This window comes from Apis florea, unplaced genomic scaffold, assembly GCF_048593485.1.
Source record: "Apis florea isolate Af1SG1 unplaced genomic scaffold, ASM4859348v1 contig_3493_pilon, whole genome shotgun sequence".
Taxonomy (NCBI): domain Eukaryota; kingdom Metazoa; phylum Arthropoda; class Insecta; order Hymenoptera; family Apidae; genus Apis; species Apis florea.
The window spans coordinates 3,098,435-3,120,816 of record NW_028256772.1 but is presented as its reverse complement, the minus strand read 5'-3'; the positions used below and the strand labels follow the sequence as shown (position 1 = coordinate 3,120,816).

Here is a 22,382-nt window from a genome sequence, read left to right as displayed (position 1 = left end):
AATTTTAATACCATTAATTATTTTAACAATATTAAAATTTTTATATTTAAAATTTTATAATATATAATATACAAAATTAATTTTCTTATATAAAATTAATCTTTTCTTGTATTTGATTCAAATAATAATATAAAAACTATAATCTTAAAGAAATATTGAATTCTCTTCTTGAATAAAATCCTTCATCTTCATTGATCATATATTGTCATATATCAATTATAAAAACTACATATTCTATGATTAAAATATTAATATCTTAATCTTAATTAATTATCGTTATTTTATTCAGTTTCGTTATGTTTATTTATTTTTAAATTATTTAATCTTTGTTAATGTTAATTATTTAATTCATGCTTTTATATTTTGTAAATAAATTATATAATACTCGTAGAGTTGATTTGAGATCTAAATTTACAATATCTGTAAATAAAATATAATATATTTACATATTTTCTATTTTTTATAATTATAATATTAAAATTACAAATGATACTATATAGATACCTTCTGGACGAGCCTTGGGTTTTGGTAGGCCAATATCTTGCATAATGTCAAATGCAAATGAAACATTATGTACTTTCTGATCATGAGTTTTAGGTGTTAAGTGAAAACTACCTAAAGGTACAAAAAAGCCTTCAAGTAGTCCAAGTAGAAGTGTTAAAAAAACACCATCATGAAATTGTGTATCCAAATCTGTCACTTCCAAATGAACTTTACTTAAATGTTTATTGACAAAAGAAACTAATGACTGTAAAATAACATTTATATATAATATCTATATATTTTCTATAATTTAAATGTATTGTATAACATACTTTTTTAACCACAGCTAATTTGTCAGCTGGATGATCAAAAAGACTATCAAAAGCATCTCGTTCACAACGCATTCCCAAATCATCATAAGTTGATGTAATTTCTTCTCTAATTGTATTGTGTGTTAACTGACCATCCTTTTTGCGCACAATTACAACTTGAACAGCTACTCTTTCTGGCAATCTAACTGGTGCTCGAAATTGTCTTGCTAAGCCAACTAATAAATGTAAAATGGCAACAATATTTTTTGAATGAACAGATTCTACGTGCCACTTATAAGGAGGATAACGACCTAATACTCGATTAGCAGTAGACAAAACAACTGCTAATTTCTGTTTCTGACCTTCTTCAGATTGAGTTACTTCAGGTACATCTAATTTCTCTCCTGTTAATTTTTCTGAAATTAATGAAAAAATATGTTTATTTAGATTACTAGAAAAAGTTTTTTTATTTTGCTAACATACCTAATAATTTTTGTAGTACCTGTCCATCATATAAATCTTCAGCAATATCTTTTACAATAATCCGTTGATCGGCTAATTCATCATTAATCCATTCAATTAAAACAAATATTAATTCTTTGAGCTTAGAATCTTCTAAAGATCTAGGCTCTATCATTGAACGTTCTTCATTTTCATCTAAAGCATATTCTTCTGGTGGCATTTCAGGATTAGCTGCAAATCCTGGTGAATCAATTGCATATTTTCCTTCTTCTTGTACTTCTTGAACTTAACAAACAAATTAAATAGAAAAAAAGCTATAATATTTTTATTATCTATAATATTTTTATTATTAAAAATGAAATATTTTTTATGAAAAATATTGTGAAAAATAATAACACTAAATAATAAAATAATAAATAAAATAAAAATATTTTATAAAAAAAAATTGAAATTAAATTAATCAATAAATTATCAATAATTATTTTGTAAAAATTCAAGTAATAAATAACTCATACCATATAAGGAAATACATATATATATTATAAACTTAAAAAAAAACATTAATATAACATAAACATAATGCAATACCTTCTTTAATACGCTTTTTTCGGCCCAAAGTACCAATTTTATCCCAAAAACTTTCTTCTTTTTCATCCTTTCTCGCTGATATTGGAGGTCGCGGAGATTTTGGACGAGGAGACGACATTATTCACGCAATGTTCATAAATACAGAGGATGTCATCTCTTGAAATATAACTTCCAACCATGTTTTCAATAATCGACACATTGTAGATTTCAAATCTTTTTTAATTATCTATATTGAAATGAATATTTTATCCTTTTTTTTCATTATTAAAATTAAAACTTTTTCATAAAAGATTCTAATATTTCAATCTTCAAAATTTTTATTATTTTGATTTTTAAATTCTTTATTATTAATTTAAAAAATGAAAAAATTTCAAAAACATATTTCAAATTATTTTAATTCATAGAAAAAAAATAAATTCATAGAAAAAACAGTTAATAAAATAAAAGTAACTTATGATATAATAAATTGATGATGTAATAAATTACGCTAGATCAAATAATAGTCGCATAAAGATACTATTTACATATAAATATTATACAAATAAAATTAAATAGAAAGAAAACATAATTGAAGTTTTCCATTTAATTTTATAATAATATATAATAATAACAGTACATGTACATGTCTTAAATAATAATAATTAAATAAAATAATAAATATCAAATGTTCATGAGTAGAATGTAAGAAGATAGAAACGTGATTTAAAAGAGGTTATTTGATATTATAAATAATCAAAAAATAATTAAAATGTTATCTTTAATTCAACGTTATAAAGCTAAAAATGTCATGAAACCTTTGTTATCATTTTTTACAACAAATATCGATGATGATATAGGTAATTTTTCTATTTAAATTTTATTATAATTTTTTCTTATAAATATGTCTTTATATTTATATATTATTTGTTTTTTTTTTTCTTTGATAGAATTTCGAGTATTGCAGATAATGCCTGATGAAAACAAATTTTTAAAGAAAAAACCACAAAACAATATAAGAGATATTACATCTAAAGATGAAATAATACCACTCAATCAAAATTGGCAAACAATTTGGCCTGCTGCACATACATTTCATCCTGATATTGTACCATTTCCTTTACAACAAGGATATAAAAATACTAAAGGTTTACATCCTAATAAATATGCAAATGCAGAGCTAATGAAAATTCCAAACTTTTTACATCTTACTCCACCTGTGATCAAAAAACATTGTAAAGCATTAAAAAAATTTTGCACAAAATGGCCAGAAGATTTAAAAACGGATGAAGCATGTGCAAAATATTTTCCTATTGAAATTATTTCGTCTGATTATTGTTATTCTTCTCCTACGATAAGAGAACCTCTTGCTAGAATAGTGAGTTTAAAAGTAAAATTATCCTCTTTGCATTTAGATGTTCATGCTAAAGACAAAATACTTAGATTATTGGGTAATAGATATAATCCTCAAACAGATATAATAACAATAACAGCAGATAGATGTCCAATTAGAAAACAAAATTTAGATTACGTAAAATATCTTTTAACTGCATTATTCCATATAGCATGGGTAAGTTATTTAATATTAGTTTTTTTTATTAAACTTGTTTAAAGTAATACTAAGAATTATTTTAGCGTGTTGAACCATGGGAAACAGAAAAAACTGAAGAAGATATGGAATATTATGATTGGGATAAAAGTAAAAGCAAAGAATCTTTAACATCTACATACAATTGGCCAAAAATACCAATTGATTTCAATTATGAATATATCCCACATGCAACAGAATATAAAACTGCAGTTTCTGATTTAATAAATAAAGGAGAAAATCAATTTTCAATTAATAAATACAAACAAGCTGTTAAAAATGTATTAAATCTGAAATTTCATGAGAATGTAGAATAAATATTTATAATAATATTATAATGTTTATTATTAATATATCAATTATTATAAAACATTCTTGTAAAAAAAAAAAATACAAAATTGTATTTATATGTAAAATATTTGTTTTTCATTCAATTATGTGATATATTTTATAAAAAATTTATTATTGATTAGATTTAAATATTTGCATATATTCATATTCAACATAAATTATATACTTAATACACTTACTTTTTATGATATATTTATATTAAACAAGTTAAAATATAATAATATATAAAAAAGTAAAAATGCTTATATTCTTTTAATACAAAAGATCATCAATATTACAACAAAAATAAGAGCATTATTCATGCTCCTTTAGTATAAAAGTCATTAAATGATTTATTTGTAAACTCATTTAAGTCAAAAAAATTTCTTTATACGTAAATGAATTCGTAAAAATTAAAATAAATTTCTGGAATGCTCAATAGTTATTATAGGAATGTTTTTTAAAATTATTTACTTGTTCTTTGATATTTAAAATTAAAAAAAAATCACTTGTTTCAGTTGAACTTTATCGAACTAAAAAAAAAATGAAAATGAATAATGAAAAATAATGAAAAATCGTTCATTATTTGATCTAAACATATTTAGAAACATTTAAATAGGATAAGAAGTACATAGATTGAAACGTGAAAAATAGGATATTTAAATATTTATTATATATTATATATTCTATCAAAAAATTTCTCAAGTATGATGAAAAAGTTTTTTTTTCGAATTTTAAAATTAATATTTTTTTAAAATAATATATCATTTTTTTAAATAATATTATAATCATGTATTTTTTATTTTATTACATGATAATTAATGTTAATAAAATATAATAATGAAAAAATAATTAATGGTAATAATTAATCAAGATAAATTCATTGATATTTTGGATTTAGATAGGTTTATTATATTTTTAAATAGGAATATTAAACAGAAATATTAATATATAAAATTTATTTTTCTTAGATTATAATTAAAATTACTAAAAGGCAAATAAAATCTAGGTTTTATCTATTATTATTAGATAATTTAAATTTTTGAAATGTAAGTAATGAAAGAGAAAAAAACTAATCGGAAACATTTTGTAATATTTTCTACGCATATATTAAGCGTTTTCATATGATAAAAATCATTTATTGTTATGATATTGTATGATAATATAACAATGTTATAACATCAAATAATAATGATAAATTGTAAAAATTATAATTTATTGTTGCAAGGAAATTTGTTCAATTAGTTTACTCGCAATTAAAATGATTCCATAGATTTGAGATTTATATCTGGCACTCTTAATAAAATTTGAAATCGAATTCTATGTTAAAAGTAGTAGAGAAGAAATAAATTAACAAAATTTAATAAACTTGACATCATTTACCTGATAATGATATATATATAAATATATAAATATATATATATATATATATATATATATATAAAATATTGTATTCTTTACGAATTAGTGGATAAGTGGTGTTATCAAATTTCATTGATTTATTCATAATTCCTCTACTATTCTCTAATTGTAAGATTTAATATCAAATTTTATATACAAATCTCTTCAGTAAACTTGCACAAATCTATAAATTATTATGTATCTGTAAATTAACTAATATAAAAATATTGCTTTGGATCATTAATATTCGTTATTAAATTTTCACTTTTCATCTATTAATTCCAATCTTTTTCTTATTTAGTACTTTTTTTTGTCATATTCATTACATGTTCATTGTTTTTCTTATTTCTGACAATTAACTATCTTTAAATATATATAAACATGATTATCAATACGAATTTGAATCGAATTATTTTTAGTACTTATTGGATTCATTAAACGAATTGTAATTACATTATACAACAAATAAAAAAAAATGTATTTATTAGTATTATTTATTTTAATAACAACAATCCAAATTTATTTATCTATTTCCAAAAATTAAAAAAAAATTACTTTTTCAATATATCTTAAATTAAATAAAGAAATAATAAAAAATTTAAATATAAAAAATATATAATTTCAATTCTATGTCTAGCATATATTGAAATAAAGAGCTAAATAGCTTTTATTTATAATATTTATCAATGTAACTTTACATTTATATTCAGTAATAATATTTTTTAAATCAATTTTTTTTTATGAATATTTTTGATTATTGCATTATAATATAAAAAAAGTATTAGAAATTAATTAGTAAGCTCGAATAAATTTAAATTAATGTTATTCTCTTTTTTTTCATTTTTATCTTGAATTCAATCTTTACACAATTGATAAAAATGTCATTGACAAAAGTAATATGAATTACAAATATCTTTAGTCAAGAAATACATTAAGAGATACATTTGTATTTTTATAACTTTGTTTAAATAGCATAATCTTAAATATTTTGTGATTATCTTTCTTATTACAAAATTATTTTTATACAAATATGATATAACATTGTTTTAGACTAAAAATTTTTTATATTTATATGTTAATAGATAAAATAATTTTAATTATGTTAATAAGTATACACATTTCTTTTATCACTAAATTATTTTTCATATTGTTGCTACCGTGGAACTCTTGACGAAGATAAAGCTGGAATACATCTATAACAACATAATTTTTAGTTTATTTCATATTAAAAATATTGAAAGATTATTTGTAAACTTTAATATAAATGAAAATTAAGTCAATAAAATGTTTATTTTTTAAAATATTAATTATATTTTATTTAATAATATTTTATTAATTTATTATATATTTTTAAAATATAACTTTAAGAATCTATTTTGTTTTAACAATTTAAATTCTATTCTAAAATAATTCTAAAATATTGCTATTATTGAACAACATTGACATAAACTATTTTTAAATTTCTGTTAAACAATACCAATAATCATTTGTCTAATTTTATACTTACTTTTGTTTTCCATTTAACTTTTGATAAGGATGTGTAGTCATTAATCCTCTCCTTTCCTTTTCTCTTACTACTTTTAGTATTCCATCTGATACATTTAAATCAATATTTTCTTTTCTCAATTTGTCTGCTTTTAACTTATTTAATATAGCTATGCTTTTAGCACTCATTGTTACATGTGATTTTTGAATATGTTTTTTACTTTCTTTATTTCCTATTAAAGAAATTTTACTATCTTTACTTTTTGGCGATATATTTCTTGCTTGTTTAGTTGGAGTCCTTTTTGTATTTATATTATTTTTTTCTGAAAGAATACGCTTCTTAGCCTGTTCTTGTTTACATTGTATATTTTTATTATATTCTTCTTCTATATTATCTTTTGTTGTTTTATTACAATTCAAATTTGAATTTTCTTGTAATATGGCACTTATATCATGTATATCCAAAACTTTGTCTTTTTCTACAGATGAAGCATTGAAAGTTGTGTTTAATGTATCTTTAATAATATAAGTATCTTTATTCTGTTCATCTAAAAGATGTAATGTATATATAGGCATCTCATTATTAAGAGGATCCATTAAATGCATTACACTAAGGCATGTCAAACTATAAAAACGTTCTTCATGATTAACTATTTCCATATCTGACCATTTGATATTTCTTACTCCTTCCAATAACTTAATCAATTGTTTAAATTCTTCTTTCATTGTATCTGTCATTGTTCCATATCCTCTCATCAAATCATAATAATTTTGTAATGTTGTACTCATCATTTTAATCATTGAATAATGAGATTCTATTTCACATTGTTGAAGATTACTTACTTTTTTTGCATGTTCATATTGTTGCTGTAATCTAGATTTTTCTATTTCGGAAATTTGTAATGCAATCATATTTTCTAATTTTTCGTGTCTATTTAATTTTACTTCTGCATCCAATTTTTGTATTTCTGTTTCTATTAAACATAATTCTTCCCATGCTGCTTTCATTTGTATTTTTAAGGAATCTCTTTGTCGTTCAAAATAATGTAATGATTTATTAACTCTTGATTTGCCACTTGCATTTTGTTCTTCAAGTGTTAAAGTATCAACAGCTGCTGTTAGATTGTGCAATCTTTCATCTGCTGCTTTTTTATATTGAATTCTACAACATAATATCTTATCTGCACTTTCTAATGAAAGAATTTTTTCATTCAGAACTTTTTTCTTTTGAAGTAATTCAATCAATTCATTGGTTATAGTTAATGCATTTTTATCTATTTCTTTATTAACATTATCATTTTTACAGTCTGTTAATACATGTAGAGATCCATTTTCAAGTGCTAATAACTTTTGCTTTAAATAATTTATCTCTTTTTTTTGTTCTTCGACCATTGTTTTATATGCAGTTACATGCATTTCACAAGATATAATATTTTTCTTTATATGACTCTTGATCTTCTTTGCTCGATTTGCATATCTCAATGTATTATATGTGTCTTCATAACTAAAGTTAGAAGGTGAAATGTTAGCTATCATAACTGTTTGACAATTTCCACCTAATGAATCTTTTAAAAGACGAGTCAATTTAGAATCTCTGTATGTTATATGTTTTGCACCATCTGCTAACTTATTAATGCAATTGCCTAAAGCCAATAAAGATTTATTAATATTTGCACCTTCTTTAAATCTTGCTCCTTTACAACCTGTAGCAGAAGCTCTTTCAGATCCAGCTAAATCAATCATAGACAATTTAACTTGTCTTACTTGACCATCCAATTTATTAGTAATATTAATATAAACTTGGAAAACAGCATGACTTCTACTACTTTCCTCATTTGCATCAGTAGGATGTTGAGTACGATTTTTGTTTCCTTTTGCTAAAAGTGTCAATAATTCTTCAGCACTCTGAATAGCAATTATTTTAAGACCAGCAACAATTATTCCACATCTACCATCATCTCTTAAGTGTAAAGGTCCAGATTTATGTAAAAGATCTTGTACATTTTCATTATAAACCTCTAAATATGTTACACCTAAATTAAATTCACGGTGTTCACCTTGTTTTTCTATTTGAGAAAATAATTCTGCTACTGTTCTATATGTGATACCAGGATCTTCGCTACAACCAAGCATAGTATGAGTTTTTCCAGCACCAGTTGCTCCATATGCAAATACAGAACAATTATAACCATCCAAAAGACTACAAATTAAATCTTTAGTACTTCCTTCAAATACATCAATATTATTTGATGTCATATCAAATATTTTATCAAAAATGAATTGTAATTCTTTATTTTGTTTCTTATTCAAATCACGACCTTTTTGAGCAACGCCATGATAAAAGAATGGATTTTCCTCTTCTTTAGGATCAAAAATAAGCATTTTATCATCAACAATTTTTATAACGGTCCTACAATTGCCTTGAAGCTCATGTTCATTTTGCGGTCGTACTCTTACAATTACCTTAATACTCGTCTGCGAAGCAGAATCAGATTGTGCCGATAAAATTGTACTTTCACTTGTACTTGGTTTCGTTCCATTGCTTGAAAGTCGTTTCTTCGTAAATTTTTTAACCTTACTTGGCGAAAATGCTTTAGCCAAATCCTTCTTATTAAACACCATAGCAGAATCTATTCATTTAAATACAAACATCTATCATTGACCGTTAAGAATAAACTAAGTTTTCAAATTTAAATTTCTGTATCCTGAATTGTCTTCAGAAACAGTTTTGACAATATTAATTCTTATATAATATAGTAATATTCTAGGGGATTTTTATAAAAAAAATTTAACTTTAATATAATTGAGAATTAATATATATTTATATTATAATATAAAATTATAATAAAATATTTTATTATATATAAAATGTATATTTATGTATTATATTTGTATATTATTTTTATCTATTATTATATTATGTTCGGATTCATGATTTCTCTAATTACATGTCAAATTTTTTATCACGATACTTTTAATAAAATTTCATCATTTAAATAATCATTTCAAATAAAAATTTTTTTACTATTGATTGGTTTTTCTTATGCCCTTAAAATTATCTTTGACTATTTTTTTTATTATATTCTTTCTTTTTAGCATGATAAAATTGTTTTAATTTAAATAAATTGTATACAAAAAAGAAATGATAAGAAAAATTGAATATATTCTATTTTTTTAAATATTTTATATTATAATATTAATAAATGATTAAATTCAGCTTATATTTTTATTTTCATCAAAATGAAATATATTAAAAGCAAAAATATTAATATAAATCATAGTTATTAAAAAGGCAATTATGTTTTATATTTTGATGCAATTTATAATTCAAAAGATGATAGAAGTTAAAGCATAAAGATTTTAAATATCGTTAATTTTATACATATTATAGTATAATATTATTATTATACATATTATTAATTAAATATATTTTATTATTAAAATTATAACGATATATATATATATATATAAAATTTTATTAACTACAGTAATATTTACTGTAAAATCATATAAATATATACATATATATTACATATGACGCTACGACAACAATTATTCTTAGAAAGCATTGAAAAAGATAGATGCCTAACATAACCTATAACAAACAAAATGTGTTGTAAAAGTAAAAGCACGAAAACGTGCTAATATAAATATACTGCAAAATTGTAGAAATAGAATGGTTTTACAAAACGTTAGCACTAATTTAATTAAAATTATTAGTAATGTATGTACTAGGCAAAATGAATGGAGTAGCAACAAATGTGCTCAAAGATTATACATGGCATTGCCACGGCTTACACCACAAGAGGTAATGTAATTTTACTAAATTAGTTTTTTAATTTTATAAAATTTATCAGTAATTATATTCTAGGTTACAGCAGTCTTACAAGCTAATGAATATACCAAAGAATTTAATGAACAGAACTCTGTAAAATATTATGATTCAAATCAATTAGCATCCAATAATCCTATAGAAGATACTCGATCAGAAGCTCAATGTTTATTTACGAAAGGTATAAACATTATATGAAAAAAATTGAAAGTATAATGTATAAAAATATTCAATATATTTTTATATTGCTTAGTTTTATATTAAAAATATAAATCTTATTTTATATATAATAAAAATACAAATTTATTTTAGGAATATTATTAGGTGTGTTTGATGGTCATGGAGGAAGTACATGTGCACAAATTATTTCAAAAAGACTTTTTCATTATATATCAGCATGTTTATTACCTACAAAATTATTAAAACAATATCTTAATACAATTAATTCCAATAATAAAATAGAACTTCTTCAAACATTCAATGATAAAATGGAATTTATTTCCGAAATTAGAGAACTTTATCAAACAAGTTTTTTAACTTTTGTAAAAGATTTAGTAGAAATGGAATATACAAAAGAATTTCAAATGGAAACAGCTTTAGAGAAGGCATTTCTCAGATTAGATAATGATTTGTCGAATGAAGCACTTTTAAATTTAGGTAAAACTAATAATGCTATAACTCTTGATGTTGCAATGTCTGGTGCTGTAGCAGTTGTTGCACACATAGATGGTCCACATCTTCATGTTACTGGAGTAGGAGATTGCCAAGCAGTACTTGGTATACTTTCTGGTACGGATTATAGATATTAAATTTCTTATATATATCAAATTTATCAAAAATAACATATTTTTGTTATCATTACTATTATTTTACTATTATATTAATTATAGAAAATGATGTTTGGACTGCAAAATTAATGACTGTTGAACACAATACTGACAATCGAGCAGAAGTTGAAAGAATTTTATCAGAGCATCCATCTAATGAAAAATCGACTGTAATTAAAATGGAAAGACTTCTTGGACAATTAGCGCCTCTTCGTTCTTTGGGTGATTTTCGCTACAAGTGGACTAAAAAGATTTTAAAAGAAGTAGTGGTACCATATTTTGGCGAAGCAGTGATTCCACCAAATTATCATACTCCTCCATATTTAACAGCAAAACCAGAAGTTAAATATCATAGATTAACACCTAGAGATAAATTTCTTATAATAGCCAGTGATGGTTTATGGGATTTAATGTCACCCTTACAAGCTGTACGTTTAGTAGGTGAACATATGAGCGGAAAAGTAACATTAAATCCATTAAGATTACCTCGTAAAAATATGAAATTATCAGAAATACATAAAATGTTATTGCAACGTAAAGAGGGATTAAAAAAGAAACCTCTCGATAATAATGCAGCGACGCATTTATTACGAAACGCACTTGGTGGAACGGAATATGGTATAGATCATATTAAGTTATCACAATTATTAACGTTACCACGAGAAGTAGTACGAATATTTCGTGATGATATTACAATAACGGTGGTTTATATGAACTCTGAATTTTTAAGACACTGCCCTCCGTAAATTTGTAGAAAAATTTCTCGTTACATTTATAAGATCTTCTACAATTTCCATTATTTCTAAGTATTTTAAAGAAATTAAAAAAATTGATCTTCTATCGTGTACAGCTTGTTATTTATTTAATTAACAATAAAAACAATTTACATGAAAAGAATAGTTTGCTTATTTGAAATACATACATATATCACATACTACATATATAATCGCATTCACTTAAATTAATGAATCATTTAAATCGATTAGCTATTATTTTTATTAAAGAAAATGAATGATGTTGTAGATAATGTCTAAGCAAGATAAAAATTATAAAACATACAAATAAATTTCTAATCTACAATCATAAACATTGTTTAGAAATACTTATTAATCCTACATATTATACAATTAATTTGTTAGGTACAAGTATAGCAATAATTATATAAGTTAAAAACGCACAAAATTCATTATATAATGTTATGATTTGCAGCATTTTAACTTTTTTACATTTTTGAATAAAAAATAGTCTATTGTTTTATCGTAGACTAAAATTTAACAAATTTCCATTAGAAAATATATATTGTTCATTCTGTAATCTTTATATTAGCTCTGAAAAATAATGTTTATAAATAAACATCGAGCATGTAATGTTGATATTATTATCATACTGATTATCAAAGGAGAAAAAATGTAAAAATAAAAACCTGAGTTAAAGTTTCTTTACATAAATATTACATATAGCAATATCGGTAATCAAACAAGATATGAGGCAAGTGCGTACATAACCGAAAGATATTTTTGGAAGTATATAACTTTTTTAAAAATATTTGAATATCAACCCTCTTGACCAAAATCTTCTTTAAATTTTTCTAATTTAGTCATATCTTCTTCATTTACTGTGGGACGGGTAGTCGCTAATGATTTCAACATATCTTTCTAAATATAAAAAAAAATTATATGAGATGATATTGTAATATGACAGGATTATAATTTGAATAAAAATGAAAAAAAATTTTATACTTACCATAGTTACAGGTGGTTCGTATAATTTATCACCTTCTACTTCCATCCAATTCATTTCAATAGCAGCTGGATCTCCCGGTGAACATGGTGTCAATAAATCATCCACAATGATAGAAGGATCTTTTGGTGATGGTCCTCTTACACGTTTAAAATGTGTTGCAGTCTGCACTTGTCTAACTGGTTGCATAAGAGCATCTCGCACAATAATGCTTATATCAGCTCCAGAATAACCATCAGTAGCAGCAGCTAATTTTTTAAAATCTTCTTCTGTCAAACAATGAGAAGTACTTCCCAAATGAAGTTTGAACATTATAGCACGAGCTTGTTCATCTGGTAAAGGAATGTAAATCCTCTTCTCAAATCTTCTTCTAATAGCAGAATCTAATACCCATGGTATATTAGTAGCTCCTAATACTAATATACCATCATTATCCGATCCAACACCTAATACATTACAATTTTACTTTGTCATATTATATATAATACATTATATAAAGAAATTGTTATATAACAAACATTTTTCTTGCCTTGCATCTGTACTAAAAATTCAGTTTTTATTCTTCTTGCAGATTCTGATTCATTGTCAGAACGTGATGAGCAGAGTGAATCAACTTCATCAATAAATATGATACTAGGCTTATGTTGACGAGCTAATTCAAATAAATTTTTGACAAGTTTTTCAGACTCTCCAAGCCATTTGCTTACCAGGTCTGAGGATGACACAGAAAAAAATGTTGAATTATTGGCTTCTGTTGCAACTGCTTTTGCTAAATAAGATTTACCAGTACCTGGTGGCTGAAAATATTTAAAAATTTTAAAAAGTATTTAAAAAAAAAAATTACTGAAGCTTTATATTTGAAAGTTACCCCAAATAATAAGATACCCTTCCATGGTATTCGCTTTCCAGTAAAAAGATGTGGAAAACGTATTGGTAAAATAACAGCTTCTTTTAAAGCCTCCTTAGCTCCATCAAGACCAGCAACATCATTCCATTTAACATCTGGTTTTTCAATAATTATTGCACCTTCTAACTTACTTTGAAGTTTCTTTTTTTCAGGATCACTATCTGTATCACTATCTCCACTATCGCTTTTTTTATCCTCAGTTTTAGAATTATCTTCCCCTGCTTTTACAGGTTTTTTCTTACTTTTTTTCAAATATGCTTTTAATTTTTCAGCTCTTTCTAAATATTGTGTACATTTTGCTCTTATACTTTCTTTAGCTCTGTCACCTTGTGCTTCATCTAAAAGAATAAAATTTAGATTTAAATATGATTTCTGTAATAAAATTATTATAAAAGAAAAATATATTTTAAAAAAACTCATACATTTAATAGAATGTAGGAAATATTCAACAGCATGTTCATATAATCTAAGTGCTTCCTCATAATTTTTATTACGATCTTCTTCAGTAGCTCTAGTAACCAGATCAATAGCTTTCTATGAAATATCAAATATATTTGTAATTATAGTTGCTATTTTAGTCATGAAATAAAAACAATATATAAAATAATATATTTAAATGGCACACCTGCAATATTGTACCTGAAGCCATTGTATTGCTTTAATTTGTACCTAACCTTTACTATGTTCTAAAGTTGTCAAAGTATACGGTAGTTCACCGTCACGATGAGACACAGAGTCTCAAGAAAGTAAAAAGAAATAATGATCGAGACGGCGATCTACCGCATCGACAAAATGTTCTATTTCCTTTGACGGTTCTTCAACGTCACCGCTTGACATATCACATATCTCACTAACACGTTTTTAAAGAAATTCTTGAATATACTGTACGTATACTTTGTCGCATCCTTAATGATATAAAGTGTTAAATAATGTCCCGTTCACAGAATATCTTTTTAATATAATTAATTGAAAACATTTATATATAAAATACAACACTTTATTAAAATTAAAAAAGAAATGATTTTAATATTTAAGTAATATATACACATATATATAAATATATAAAAACTTAAATCTAATTTTTTAAATGATTTAAAATTTGTACATGAAAATTTTATAATAATTTAATTCAAAATATATATATATATAAATATTTAATTTCTATTATTTTAAATTTGAAAGTTATTAATTAAGTTGATTAAATAAATTATTTTATTTAATAATTATAAATTCTGAAAGTGAAATAAATTATTGAAATTGATTATCAATTTTTCTGTCATAATTTATATTTATGAAAAGTACAACATAATTCATACGTATAAGTTAAATTATAAAGTAAAAATAAGAAAATATACGATGAATATGCGGCTTAAGAACGGGAACGCATGTGCAACAGCTACCTGTCTACGAAGCACTAAGTCCGAAGAGATAAAAACTTCGGAGCTACCGAGAACTACCGATGGATCTTTTTCTGTGTTTATACCTATTACTTATTTTTGTTTTTGCATTCGTGTTGGCCTAAATCTTTAGTCCAAAAATTAACTTTATCCTATTCTAACCTAACAAAATACCGACATACGAAAAATGCGTACTGCAACCATATGATAGAAACAGTAATCGAAACTAAGAAACTTGGATCATCGTCATATAGTAGTTTTACAATAAGGAAGCCACCGAAGAAAAACATTTGATCTAAGTATGAATTATTTGTTGAATTCTAACTTTCTACTTTATTTATTTGCTTCTTGTGGTAATCTCATGAAAATTAAGGGTGTGGCTAACCGGTCCTTCGTTTTATTATTCTAGGCTATGTTCCGAATCTAACTTGGTTTTAGGATTCGTCTAAGGTTAGGAGATTTACATATTTTGAAAAATTACTTTTTTTTTTCTGAACATAATTAATATCAAAACATTATTAATATTCTTTTCTTTAAGTTTTCCTTTAATTTTAAGAACTTATGATTCTTTATAAGAAAGACAGAAAGAGATAGAAAAAGAAAATTTTTTATTTTATAATTCTATATTTTTACAAATTTATTTATTTGTTTGAAAGTAGTGAAATGTGAATTATAAGATAACAATTCTTTAAAATGTAAAAATGAATAAATTTTTAAATAGTTAAAAATTACAATTTATATATATTTACATATAGTTTTATATAATTTTTTATATATAGTTTTAAAAATATAATCTATCAAGTAAATTTTTTTAATGAAAAATGTAGGAAATTTTTTTTATCCTTATATGTAATTTGTTTTTATAATTTTATTATATTAAGATTTTTTTATATTAAAGAAAAAACTAAAAAAAATTTATTGCATATCTAGGTAATACTATATATCAGACATAAGCCAGTGATGTCTGTCCCTTCTTCGTCGTCTAATAAAATAACTGATAATAAACCAGGTGGTACAAGTCCAAGTCCTATAGAGGGCATTGAAGGTATTCCAGGACCTAGTTCATTAGAACCTATGCATTCATTGTTAGCACAAGATGAAGAATCAGAAGATTATGGAGAAGATGGTGAAGAAGAAGAAGAAGATGACAGTAGTGAAGAAGAAAGTGAAGTGAGTTATTTTATATAAATCATATTATATTAAAAAAATTTACATATTATTACAGCTAGATTAATTTAATTTTAGATTAGTGATACTGGAATATTTTGCGATGCAGAATGTGAACCTGACCTTGAAAGTAACAATTGCTCACTTTCATCATCACAACCACAATCACTTACACAACGAGTGCATAGTCCCATTTTACATACCTGTGTACCTTTGGATGTTGTTCAACCACAAAGAAAACGTAAAAGTGAAACTGAATCAAGTTTACCTTGTAAAAAACTTAATCCAGAAGATAAATCTCATTCAATGTTAGTATAATTTCTAAAAATAGTATAGTATAAAAAAATTATAAAAAAAAAAAAAATTTGAATTCTTAAAAAAAGCTTTAAAACATGAGTTTTTATTTTTAGGATTATTAAAAAATTGGATGATAAAAGTAAGCATGTAAGATGTGTTATTCCAACAAAAGATAATCCTCCACCAGAAATGAGTAATTGGCTTCTTCAGTTTCAGGTATAAGAAATACATTATATTTTAATTGAAAAAATTTTTAAATTTTATAAAAAGTAAAGATATTATTTCTAATTTTAGAGATGGTCAAATGCAGAAAGAATGTTAGCTATAGATGAATTAATTGAACGATGTGAACCAACACAAGTAAGACATATGATGCAAGTAATTGAACCTCAATTTCAAAGGGACTTTATATCTTTGTTGCCAAAAGAATTGGCTTTGTCAGTGTTAGCTTTCCTAGAACCCAGAGATCTTTTACGTGCTGCTCAAACGTGTCGTAATTGGCGATTTCTCGCTGACGATAATTTATTATGGAAAGAGAAATGCAGAGCAGCTGGTATAGAAGATTTAAAAGATCTGCCTCCAATAAAACGTAAAAATGGTAGAAATTCAGGTAATTGTTCATCTCCATGGAAACAAGCATATATGAGACAACATAATATAAAGATGAATTGGAGGACAAAACCTATTCGTACACCAAAAGTTTTAAAAGGACATGATGATCACGTTATTACATGCCTTCAATTTTCTGGTAATCGAATAGTAAGCGGCTCCGATGACAATACTCTTAAAGTATGGTCCGCGGTTACAGGCAAGGTAAGTTTCAATATGTAAATATATATATAAATAAAATAGAATATAAAATCATTATTATTCTGTAAGCTTTATTATTGTTTATATTTATATTTTTATGTTCTTATATATTTATTTTTCTTACAGTGTTTAAGAACATTAGTTGGGCATACAGGTGGTGTATGGTCTTCACAAATGTCTGGTACTACAGTAATCAGTGGTAGTACAGATCGTACCTTGAAAGTATGGAATGCCGAAACTGGTCAATGTATTCATACTTTATATGGACATACATCAACTGTAAGGTGTATGCATCTACATGGTAATAAAGTAGTCAGTGGTAGTAGAGATGCAACTTTAAGGGTGTGGCAAGTAGATACTGGCGAATGTTTACATGTACTTGTGGGCCATTTGGCAGCTGTTAGATGTGTGCAATATGATGGAAAATTAGTGGTCAGTGGCGCTTATGACTATATGGTTAAAGTTTGGAATCCGGAACGCGAGGAGTGCCTTCACACTTTACAAGGACATACAAATCGTGTTTATTCTCTCCAAGTAAGCATTAATCAAATTATATATGCAAATTAAATATAAAACTAATATATTGTAATTTATATTTATTTGACATAGTTTAATTAACAAAGTTATTTCAATTTTTAAAATTTTTATGAAACGAATATTCGCATTATCTTTTTTCCTATTTTATTCATATCAATGTTTATCAATTTAAAAAAATGAATTGTAATTCCCGAAAATTTATGTATCTCTATCAATAATCAACATATAACAGATAATCTTATGCCAATCTATGTAGATTATTATAATATTATATTATATCACATATATATGAAAATATTTTTTGTATAGTTTATAATTTTTTAAATTAATAATATTGTATGATTGTAATAATCTTTTTTTTGTTAAAACATATTTTTTAAATATATAATCATTATTGCAAATAATTTTATATTATGAGATATAAATTTTAACAAATTTTAGGAGATTTTAGAGAGTATTTAATTTGTTTATATATAAGTATTATATTAAAAAATATTAATTTATGTTTTCTTCTTTCTCCTTATCAGTTTGATGGTGTACATGTTGTTAGTGGTTCTCTGGATACAAGTATAAGAGTGTGGGAAGTTGAAACTGGTGCATGCAGACATACATTAATGGGGCATCAATCGCTCACTTCGGGAATGGAATTACGTAATAACATTTTGGTATCTGGAAATGCTGATTCAACTGTTAAAGTATGGGATATTGTTAGTGGTCACTGCCTTCAAACTTTATCTGGTCCAAATAAGCATCAATCTGCTGTCACCTGCCTTCAATTCAATAGCCATTTTGTAATTACTTCATCCGATGATGGTACAGTTAAACTATGGGATGTTAAAACTGGTGCGTTTGTCTCTGTTATTTTTTTTCTGAATTACTATTTTAATGAACTCCTAAAGTTTTATTATGTATTTAGGTGACTTTATAAGAAACTTGGTTGCTCTTGAAAGCGGGGGAAGTGGTGGTGTTGTGTGGAGGATACGTGCAAGTGATACAAAACTGGTGTGTGCGGTGGGTAGTCGTAACGGCACGGAGGAGACCAAACTTCTTGTTCTTGATTTTGATGTAGAGGTAAAATAGTGTACTTTTTTACAGACAAAACTGCCCTCTTCTATGACTTCTGTACATATTTTAATTAGGTAGCATAACCAATCTATTGTACAATGATTCATGTATTACATGGTGTGATTGTGATAAGAATGTATGTCGAAAATTTAAAAAAAAAAAGATCGTAAAAAGGAAGACAGTGAATCGGTAGTTATTACAAATGATCTCCGAAGTGGTAGAACATTTAAACCGAAGGCATTAATTATATTAATTATGGAGTGTATTAATCGTGGTGTACAAATATGAGATTTTAAAGACTCAACAAATTATGAAGAACGAGGAGCTTATAAGTGTATTACTGTATTATTGCTGTTATAAAATTTAAAAGAAATCGCTAATAATTTAAATGAAAGATAGCCCATCATGAACATTATCTGCATATAACAATTTGTATGGGCGTTTAGGAAAGTATTTTTAAATTACAGAAAAAGAAAGATTTCGTACCATATTTGTCAAGCTTATAGATAAAAATATTGCTTAAAGAATCTCACATTTTGAAAAAGAAATAAATGATAATAATAATGATAATGATAAAAAATTCAAGAAGAGAAAAGAGAAAAAAAAAGAAAATAACCATAAAAATATTCTTTGTACAATAAGTTCTTCTTTGCTATATTTCATGTAGCTTATTTAAATTTTTCATTTATTTTAATTAAATTAATTATTATGGGAATTGTGCATAATTTATTGGATTGATATAATCAATATTTAATAATTTTTTAATGAAATGAACGTTGTTACGTTTTTTTCATATTGTTTTATTTGCATCAATTTATCATCTAAACTGTTTATGCCTAGATGTTCATATGAAATTATACGATTAATAATCATTAATTGTATAATTTATAATTAATTTTTCTTGGTTTAAAAATATGTTTTGAAGAAATCATAGCGATTTCTAACACTTTATTGATACTAATGTTATATTACATTGAAACTTGGACCATTTTTTGTTACTCGTTAATCAGAATATTAATGAACGTGTTACGTGACGGAAATAGCTATTCATGTTATAGTTTTAAATATAAAAAAAAATTTCATTGATCTCATCTTTTTATATATATTAATTCATAATATACATATAAATGCGTTCATTTATCGTATTCATTTATATTATCATATACGTTAAAAAAGTTTTTTTAAATTATAATAGAATTTTTTAAAAATTTGAAATAATATTTATCTTACATTTTTGTTACAAATATAATTATACATTACAATTACAAATTTGAAGAAAGCAAAAAAGAAAGAATAACATATAGTAAATATATATGCAAGATCAAATTATTATATATGAATAGTTTTATTAAACATTTTATAGTTTGTCTATATTGTAACACAATATAGATATTTTATTATTTTTAAATTTCAATATCGTTCTATAAACATAATTAAATGGAATGATTGTACAAATATAAATATAAAAAAGAAAATTTATACTTCTATATTTTATGTTATCAAATACTTATCAATTTAGTATTTGATTTTCCATACGTAACATGTTCAAAAGACAATTGCTATTTATTGTTCGCTGACTAGACAACCAGGGTTAATTGAATATTCGTGATAGTAATTTAATTGGATTGTCTATATTTAAATAAAATATATTGATTTTTTGACATTAGTAACAAGTCTGGTTTTGCCATGGTGCAATAATAAGAGTTGCAAATCTATCCTGTGCAATATGCACGAATCATTTGAACAATATAAAATCAATTATTTAAGAATAAACATAAATGAATTATAAATTTGTCCAAAGTTATGAATATCAAAATTGAAATAAGTTGCAAATTTATAGATTTTTATAGTAAATTAGTTTTTTATATATCCCTTTGTCATTATAAATTATATAAGCTATACAAGTTATACAATTAATTCTAATTGACAATAAATCTTGTAACTTCAATTGCCAATGCAAAACACGATTCGTGTAAATGCAATTTTTATTATTGAACCTAGGATATTTTAAGAATCGTGTTTTTATTTGTATATTGCTCAATAGTTTATATTTGTAATGATGTGTTATCTGTTGTATCATTTTTTATAAGAAATAGAAAATGTTGCTGCATTTTAAATCTTGTTTTTTTTACCTTATGTGTTTGTCTCTTTATGTAAATATCATGTTTCAACAATAATAGAAAAAGTACATTCCAAACAAGGTATATGTATTGATTGATTTTTTTTCTGAATATACTCCTTTTGAATGCAATATAATCCTCCGCATCTACATCGATAAATTAATGTATTTTCATTATCATTCATTGTTTCTAATTCATTCACTGATATTTTTGCATATGTCAAAGTATTTTCTGAATCTAATTCTTCTTGTTTTTGTATAGCATCATATTCTTCTTTTAATTTAGGATCACGCAAAACATGCCATGCTTTTAAAACAAGCTGAAATTTTATACCATCAAACTCTGATGTATTTTTATCTGGATGAAGTTTTAAAGCTAATGCATGATATGCACGTTTTATATCTTCAGCTGTTGATTCTTTGGTACAACCAAGTACATTATAATAATTTATTGAATTCATAATTTTGAGTTATATCACATATATCGTCACAATTACTGAAAACAACCAAATTCAAAAGATACATTACATAACCTCATAAATATTAAATTCATTATTTATATATCTATTTACATATCCAAATAGTAAATATTATATGATTAATAATAATAACAAATGTAACGTACGTAATATTAAAAATAATATTCAATAATTAATTATTAAATATTAAAAATAATAATATCCAATAACATAAACTTCCTTAAAAAAAATCATAACCTCAAGTAACATTCTTTTAACTAATTGTATAGTTAAAAATATAAGTATAGTAATATAGTTTAATATTACACATTTAAAATAAGTATACTACTTACTTATAAATGTGTTTTAATTGATATTCATTGATATTTCTATTTTCTAAACAGGGTAAAAATTTAACATACTGTCATAAGTAAATCATAAAAATCCCTAAAAATGCAAAAATTTATATGCAAATAATTTTTGAACTACTAAATTAAAAAAAACTTATTATTCAAATTAAAATTCAAATATTATTTTATGATATGAGAAATAAATTTTCACGATATACAATAATAAATAAAGCACATTATTAGCATATTTAA

At 24.1% G+C, this 22,382-nt stretch overlaps 7 protein-coding genes across 12 annotated transcripts; 3 read left to right on the top strand and 4 right to left on the bottom strand.

Annotated features, from left to right (window-relative positions):
- Window positions 1–17: 17 nt before the first annotated feature.
- On the bottom strand, window positions 18–2,552 carry parvin (beta-parvin). The gene is made up of 5 exons (XM_003693640.4): window positions 1,845–2,552; window positions 1,278–1,541; window positions 816–1,210; window positions 505–748; window positions 18–420 (listed from the first exon to the last, which is right to left on the bottom strand). The coding sequence occupies exons 1-5, from the start codon at window positions 1,960–1,962 to the stop codon at window positions 344–346; spliced, it is 1,098 nt and encodes a 365-aa protein (XP_003693688.1). The 5' UTR covers window positions 1,963–2,552; the 3' UTR covers window positions 18–343.
- On the top strand, window positions 1,848–3,824 carry mRpS35 (mitochondrial ribosomal protein S35). Of its 2 annotated transcripts, none has more exons than XM_003693585.4 (3): window positions 1,848–2,680; window positions 2,771–3,390; window positions 3,456–3,824. In XM_003693585.4, exons 1-3 carry the CDS (start codon window positions 2,593–2,595, stop codon window positions 3,723–3,725), a joined length of 978 nt encoding a protein of 325 aa, XP_003693633.1. In that variant the 5' UTR covers window positions 1,848–2,592; the 3' UTR covers window positions 3,726–3,824. The 2 variants fall into 2 exon arrangements, with proteins under 2 accessions (XP_003693633.1, XP_086768782.1); XM_086912656.1 differs by having other exon boundaries at window positions 2,534–2,680; window positions 2,771–3,198.
- Window positions 3,825–5,170: 1,346 nt separating this feature from the next.
- Window positions 5,171–12,177, top strand: Pdp (pyruvate dehydrogenase [acetyl-transferring]-phosphatase 1-like protein, mitochondrial). Of its 2 annotated transcripts, XM_086912826.1 has the most exons (5): window positions 5,171–5,268; window positions 10,360–10,432; window positions 10,496–10,637; window positions 10,769–11,245; window positions 11,347–12,177. In XM_086912826.1, the coding sequence occupies exons 2-5, from the start codon at window positions 10,403–10,405 to the stop codon at window positions 12,027–12,029; spliced, it is 1,332 nt and encodes a 443-aa protein (XP_086768952.1). In that variant the 5' UTR covers window positions 5,171–5,268; window positions 10,360–10,402; the 3' UTR covers window positions 12,030–12,177. The 2 variants fall into 2 exon arrangements, with proteins under 2 accessions (XP_086768952.1, XP_003693676.1); XM_003693628.4 differs by lacking the exon at window positions 5,171–5,268 and having other exon boundaries at window positions 9,862–10,432.
- On the bottom strand, window positions 6,034–9,348 carry LOC100871536 (kinesin-like protein KIF18A). The gene is made up of 2 exons (XM_003693586.4): window positions 6,647–9,348; window positions 6,034–6,332 (listed from the first exon to the last, which is right to left on the bottom strand). The coding sequence occupies exons 1-2, from the start codon at window positions 9,244–9,246 to the stop codon at window positions 6,293–6,295; spliced, it is 2,640 nt and encodes an 879-aa protein (XP_003693634.1). The 5' UTR covers window positions 9,247–9,348; the 3' UTR covers window positions 6,034–6,292.
- Window positions 12,122–14,846, bottom strand: Vps4 (vacuolar protein sorting 4). The gene is made up of 6 exons (XM_003693577.4): window positions 14,556–14,846; window positions 14,353–14,464; window positions 13,892–14,268; window positions 13,553–13,820; window positions 13,027–13,469; window positions 12,122–12,938 (listed from the first exon to the last, which is right to left on the bottom strand). Exons 1-6 carry the CDS (start codon window positions 14,577–14,579, stop codon window positions 12,837–12,839), a joined length of 1,326 nt encoding a protein of 441 aa, XP_003693625.1. The 5' UTR covers window positions 14,580–14,846; the 3' UTR covers window positions 12,122–12,836.
- A 439-nt stretch (window positions 14,847–15,285) lies between these two features.
- Window positions 15,286–21,320, top strand: ago (F-box and WD-40 domain protein 7). Of its 3 annotated transcripts, none has more exons than XM_012486327.3 (9): window positions 15,286–15,626; window positions 15,737–15,777; window positions 16,337–16,497; window positions 16,573–16,802; window positions 16,905–17,007; window positions 17,086–17,604; window positions 17,728–18,135; window positions 18,666–18,981; window positions 19,055–21,320. In XM_012486327.3, exons 3-9 carry the CDS (start codon window positions 16,402–16,404, stop codon window positions 19,216–19,218), a joined length of 1,836 nt encoding a protein of 611 aa, XP_012341781.1. In that variant the 5' UTR covers window positions 15,286–15,626; window positions 15,737–15,777; window positions 16,337–16,401; the 3' UTR covers window positions 19,219–21,320. The 3 variants fall into 3 exon arrangements, with proteins under 3 accessions (XP_012341781.1, XP_012341779.1, XP_012341780.1); XM_012486325.3 differs by having other exon boundaries at window positions 16,258–16,497; XM_012486326.3 differs by lacking the exon at window positions 15,737–15,777 and having other exon boundaries at window positions 16,258–16,497.
- LOC100871649 (uncharacterized) lies at window positions 20,815–22,376 on the bottom strand. 2 transcript variants are annotated; one of them, XM_012486332.3, is made up of 2 exons: window positions 22,134–22,376; window positions 20,815–21,818 (listed from the first exon to the last, which is right to left on the bottom strand). In XM_012486332.3, exon 2 carries the CDS (start codon window positions 21,781–21,783, stop codon window positions 21,364–21,366), a length of 420 nt encoding a protein of 139 aa, XP_012341786.1. In that variant the 5' UTR covers window positions 21,784–21,818; window positions 22,134–22,376; the 3' UTR covers window positions 20,815–21,363. The 2 variants fall into 2 exon arrangements, with proteins under 2 accessions (XP_012341786.1, XP_086768766.1); XM_086912640.1 differs by having other exon boundaries at window positions 21,948–22,232.
- Between the last annotated feature and the right edge of the window lie 6 nt (window positions 22,377–22,382).

What these genes read in the sequence shown, in the direction of transcription:
- parvin (XM_003693640.4), bottom strand. Translation starts at nt 1,962, where the DNA reads ATGTCGTCTCCTCGTCCAAAATCTCCGCGACCTCCAATATCAGCGAGA. An exon ending in AAAAAAGCGTATTAAAGAAG is followed by an intron (nt 1,542 to 1,844) that starts GTATTGCATTAT and finishes TTGTTTGTTAAG; the next exon opens with TTCAAGAAGTACAAGAAGAA. An exon ending in ACCCAAGGCTCGTCCAGAAG is followed by an intron (nt 421 to 504) that starts GTATCTATATAG and finishes TTTTATTTACAG; the next exon opens with ATATTGTAAATTTAGATCTC.
- mRpS35 (XM_003693585.4), top strand. Translation starts at nt 2,593, where the DNA reads ATGTTATCTTTAATTCAACGTTATAAAGCTAAAAATGTCATGAAACCT. An exon ending in AAATATCGATGATGATATAG is followed by an intron (nt 2,681 to 2,770) that starts GTAATTTTTCTA and finishes TTTCTTTGATAG; the next exon opens with AATTTCGAGTATTGCAGATA. An exon ending in CATTATTCCATATAGCATGG is followed by an intron (nt 3,391 to 3,455) that starts GTAAGTTATTTA and finishes GAATTATTTTAG; the next exon opens with CGTGTTGAACCATGGGAAAC.
- LOC100871536 (XM_003693586.4), bottom strand. Translation starts at nt 9,246, where the DNA reads ATGGTGTTTAATAAGAAGGATTTGGCTAAAGCATTTTCGCCAAGTAAG. An exon ending in AAGTTAAATGGAAAACAAAA is followed by an intron (nt 6,333 to 6,646) that starts GTAAGTATAAAA and finishes ATGTTGTTATAG; the next exon opens with ATGTATTCCAGCTTTATCTT.
- Pdp (XM_003693628.4), top strand. Translation starts at nt 10,301, where the DNA reads ATGGTTTTACAAAACGTTAGCACTAATTTAATTAAAATTATTAGTAAT. An exon ending in TCAATGTTTATTTACGAAAG is followed by an intron (nt 10,638 to 10,768) that starts GTATAAACATTA and finishes AATTTATTTTAG; the next exon opens with GAATATTATTAGGTGTGTTT. An exon ending in AGTACTTGGTATACTTTCTG is followed by an intron (nt 11,246 to 11,346) that starts GTACGGATTATA and finishes TATTAATTATAG; the next exon opens with AAAATGATGTTTGGACTGCA.
- Vps4 (XM_003693577.4), bottom strand. Translation starts at nt 14,579, where the DNA reads ATGGCTTCAGGTACAATATTGCAG. An exon ending in TTTCCTACATTCTATTAAAT is followed by an intron (nt 14,269 to 14,352) that starts GTATGAGTTTTT and finishes TTATTCTTTTAG; the next exon opens with ATGAAGCACAAGGTGACAGA. An exon ending in ACGAACCACCTGTAACTATG is followed by an intron (nt 12,939 to 13,026) that starts GTAAGTATAAAA and finishes TTTTATATTTAG; the next exon opens with AAAGATATGTTGAAATCATT.
- ago (XM_012486326.3), top strand. Translation starts at nt 16,288, where the DNA reads ATGTCTGTCCCTTCTTCGTCGTCTAATAAAATAACTGATAATAAACCA. An exon ending in GGTCCGCGGTTACAGGCAAG is followed by an intron (nt 17,605 to 17,727) that starts GTAAGTTTCAAT and finishes TTTTTCTTACAG; the next exon opens with TGTTTAAGAACATTAGTTGG. An exon ending in ACTATGGGATGTTAAAACTG is followed by an intron (nt 18,982 to 19,054) that starts GTGCGTTTGTCT and finishes TTATGTATTTAG; the next exon opens with GTGACTTTATAAGAAACTTG.
- LOC100871649 (XM_012486332.3), bottom strand. Translation starts at nt 21,783, where the DNA reads ATGAATTCAATAAATTATTATAATGTACTTGGTTGTACCAAAGAATCA.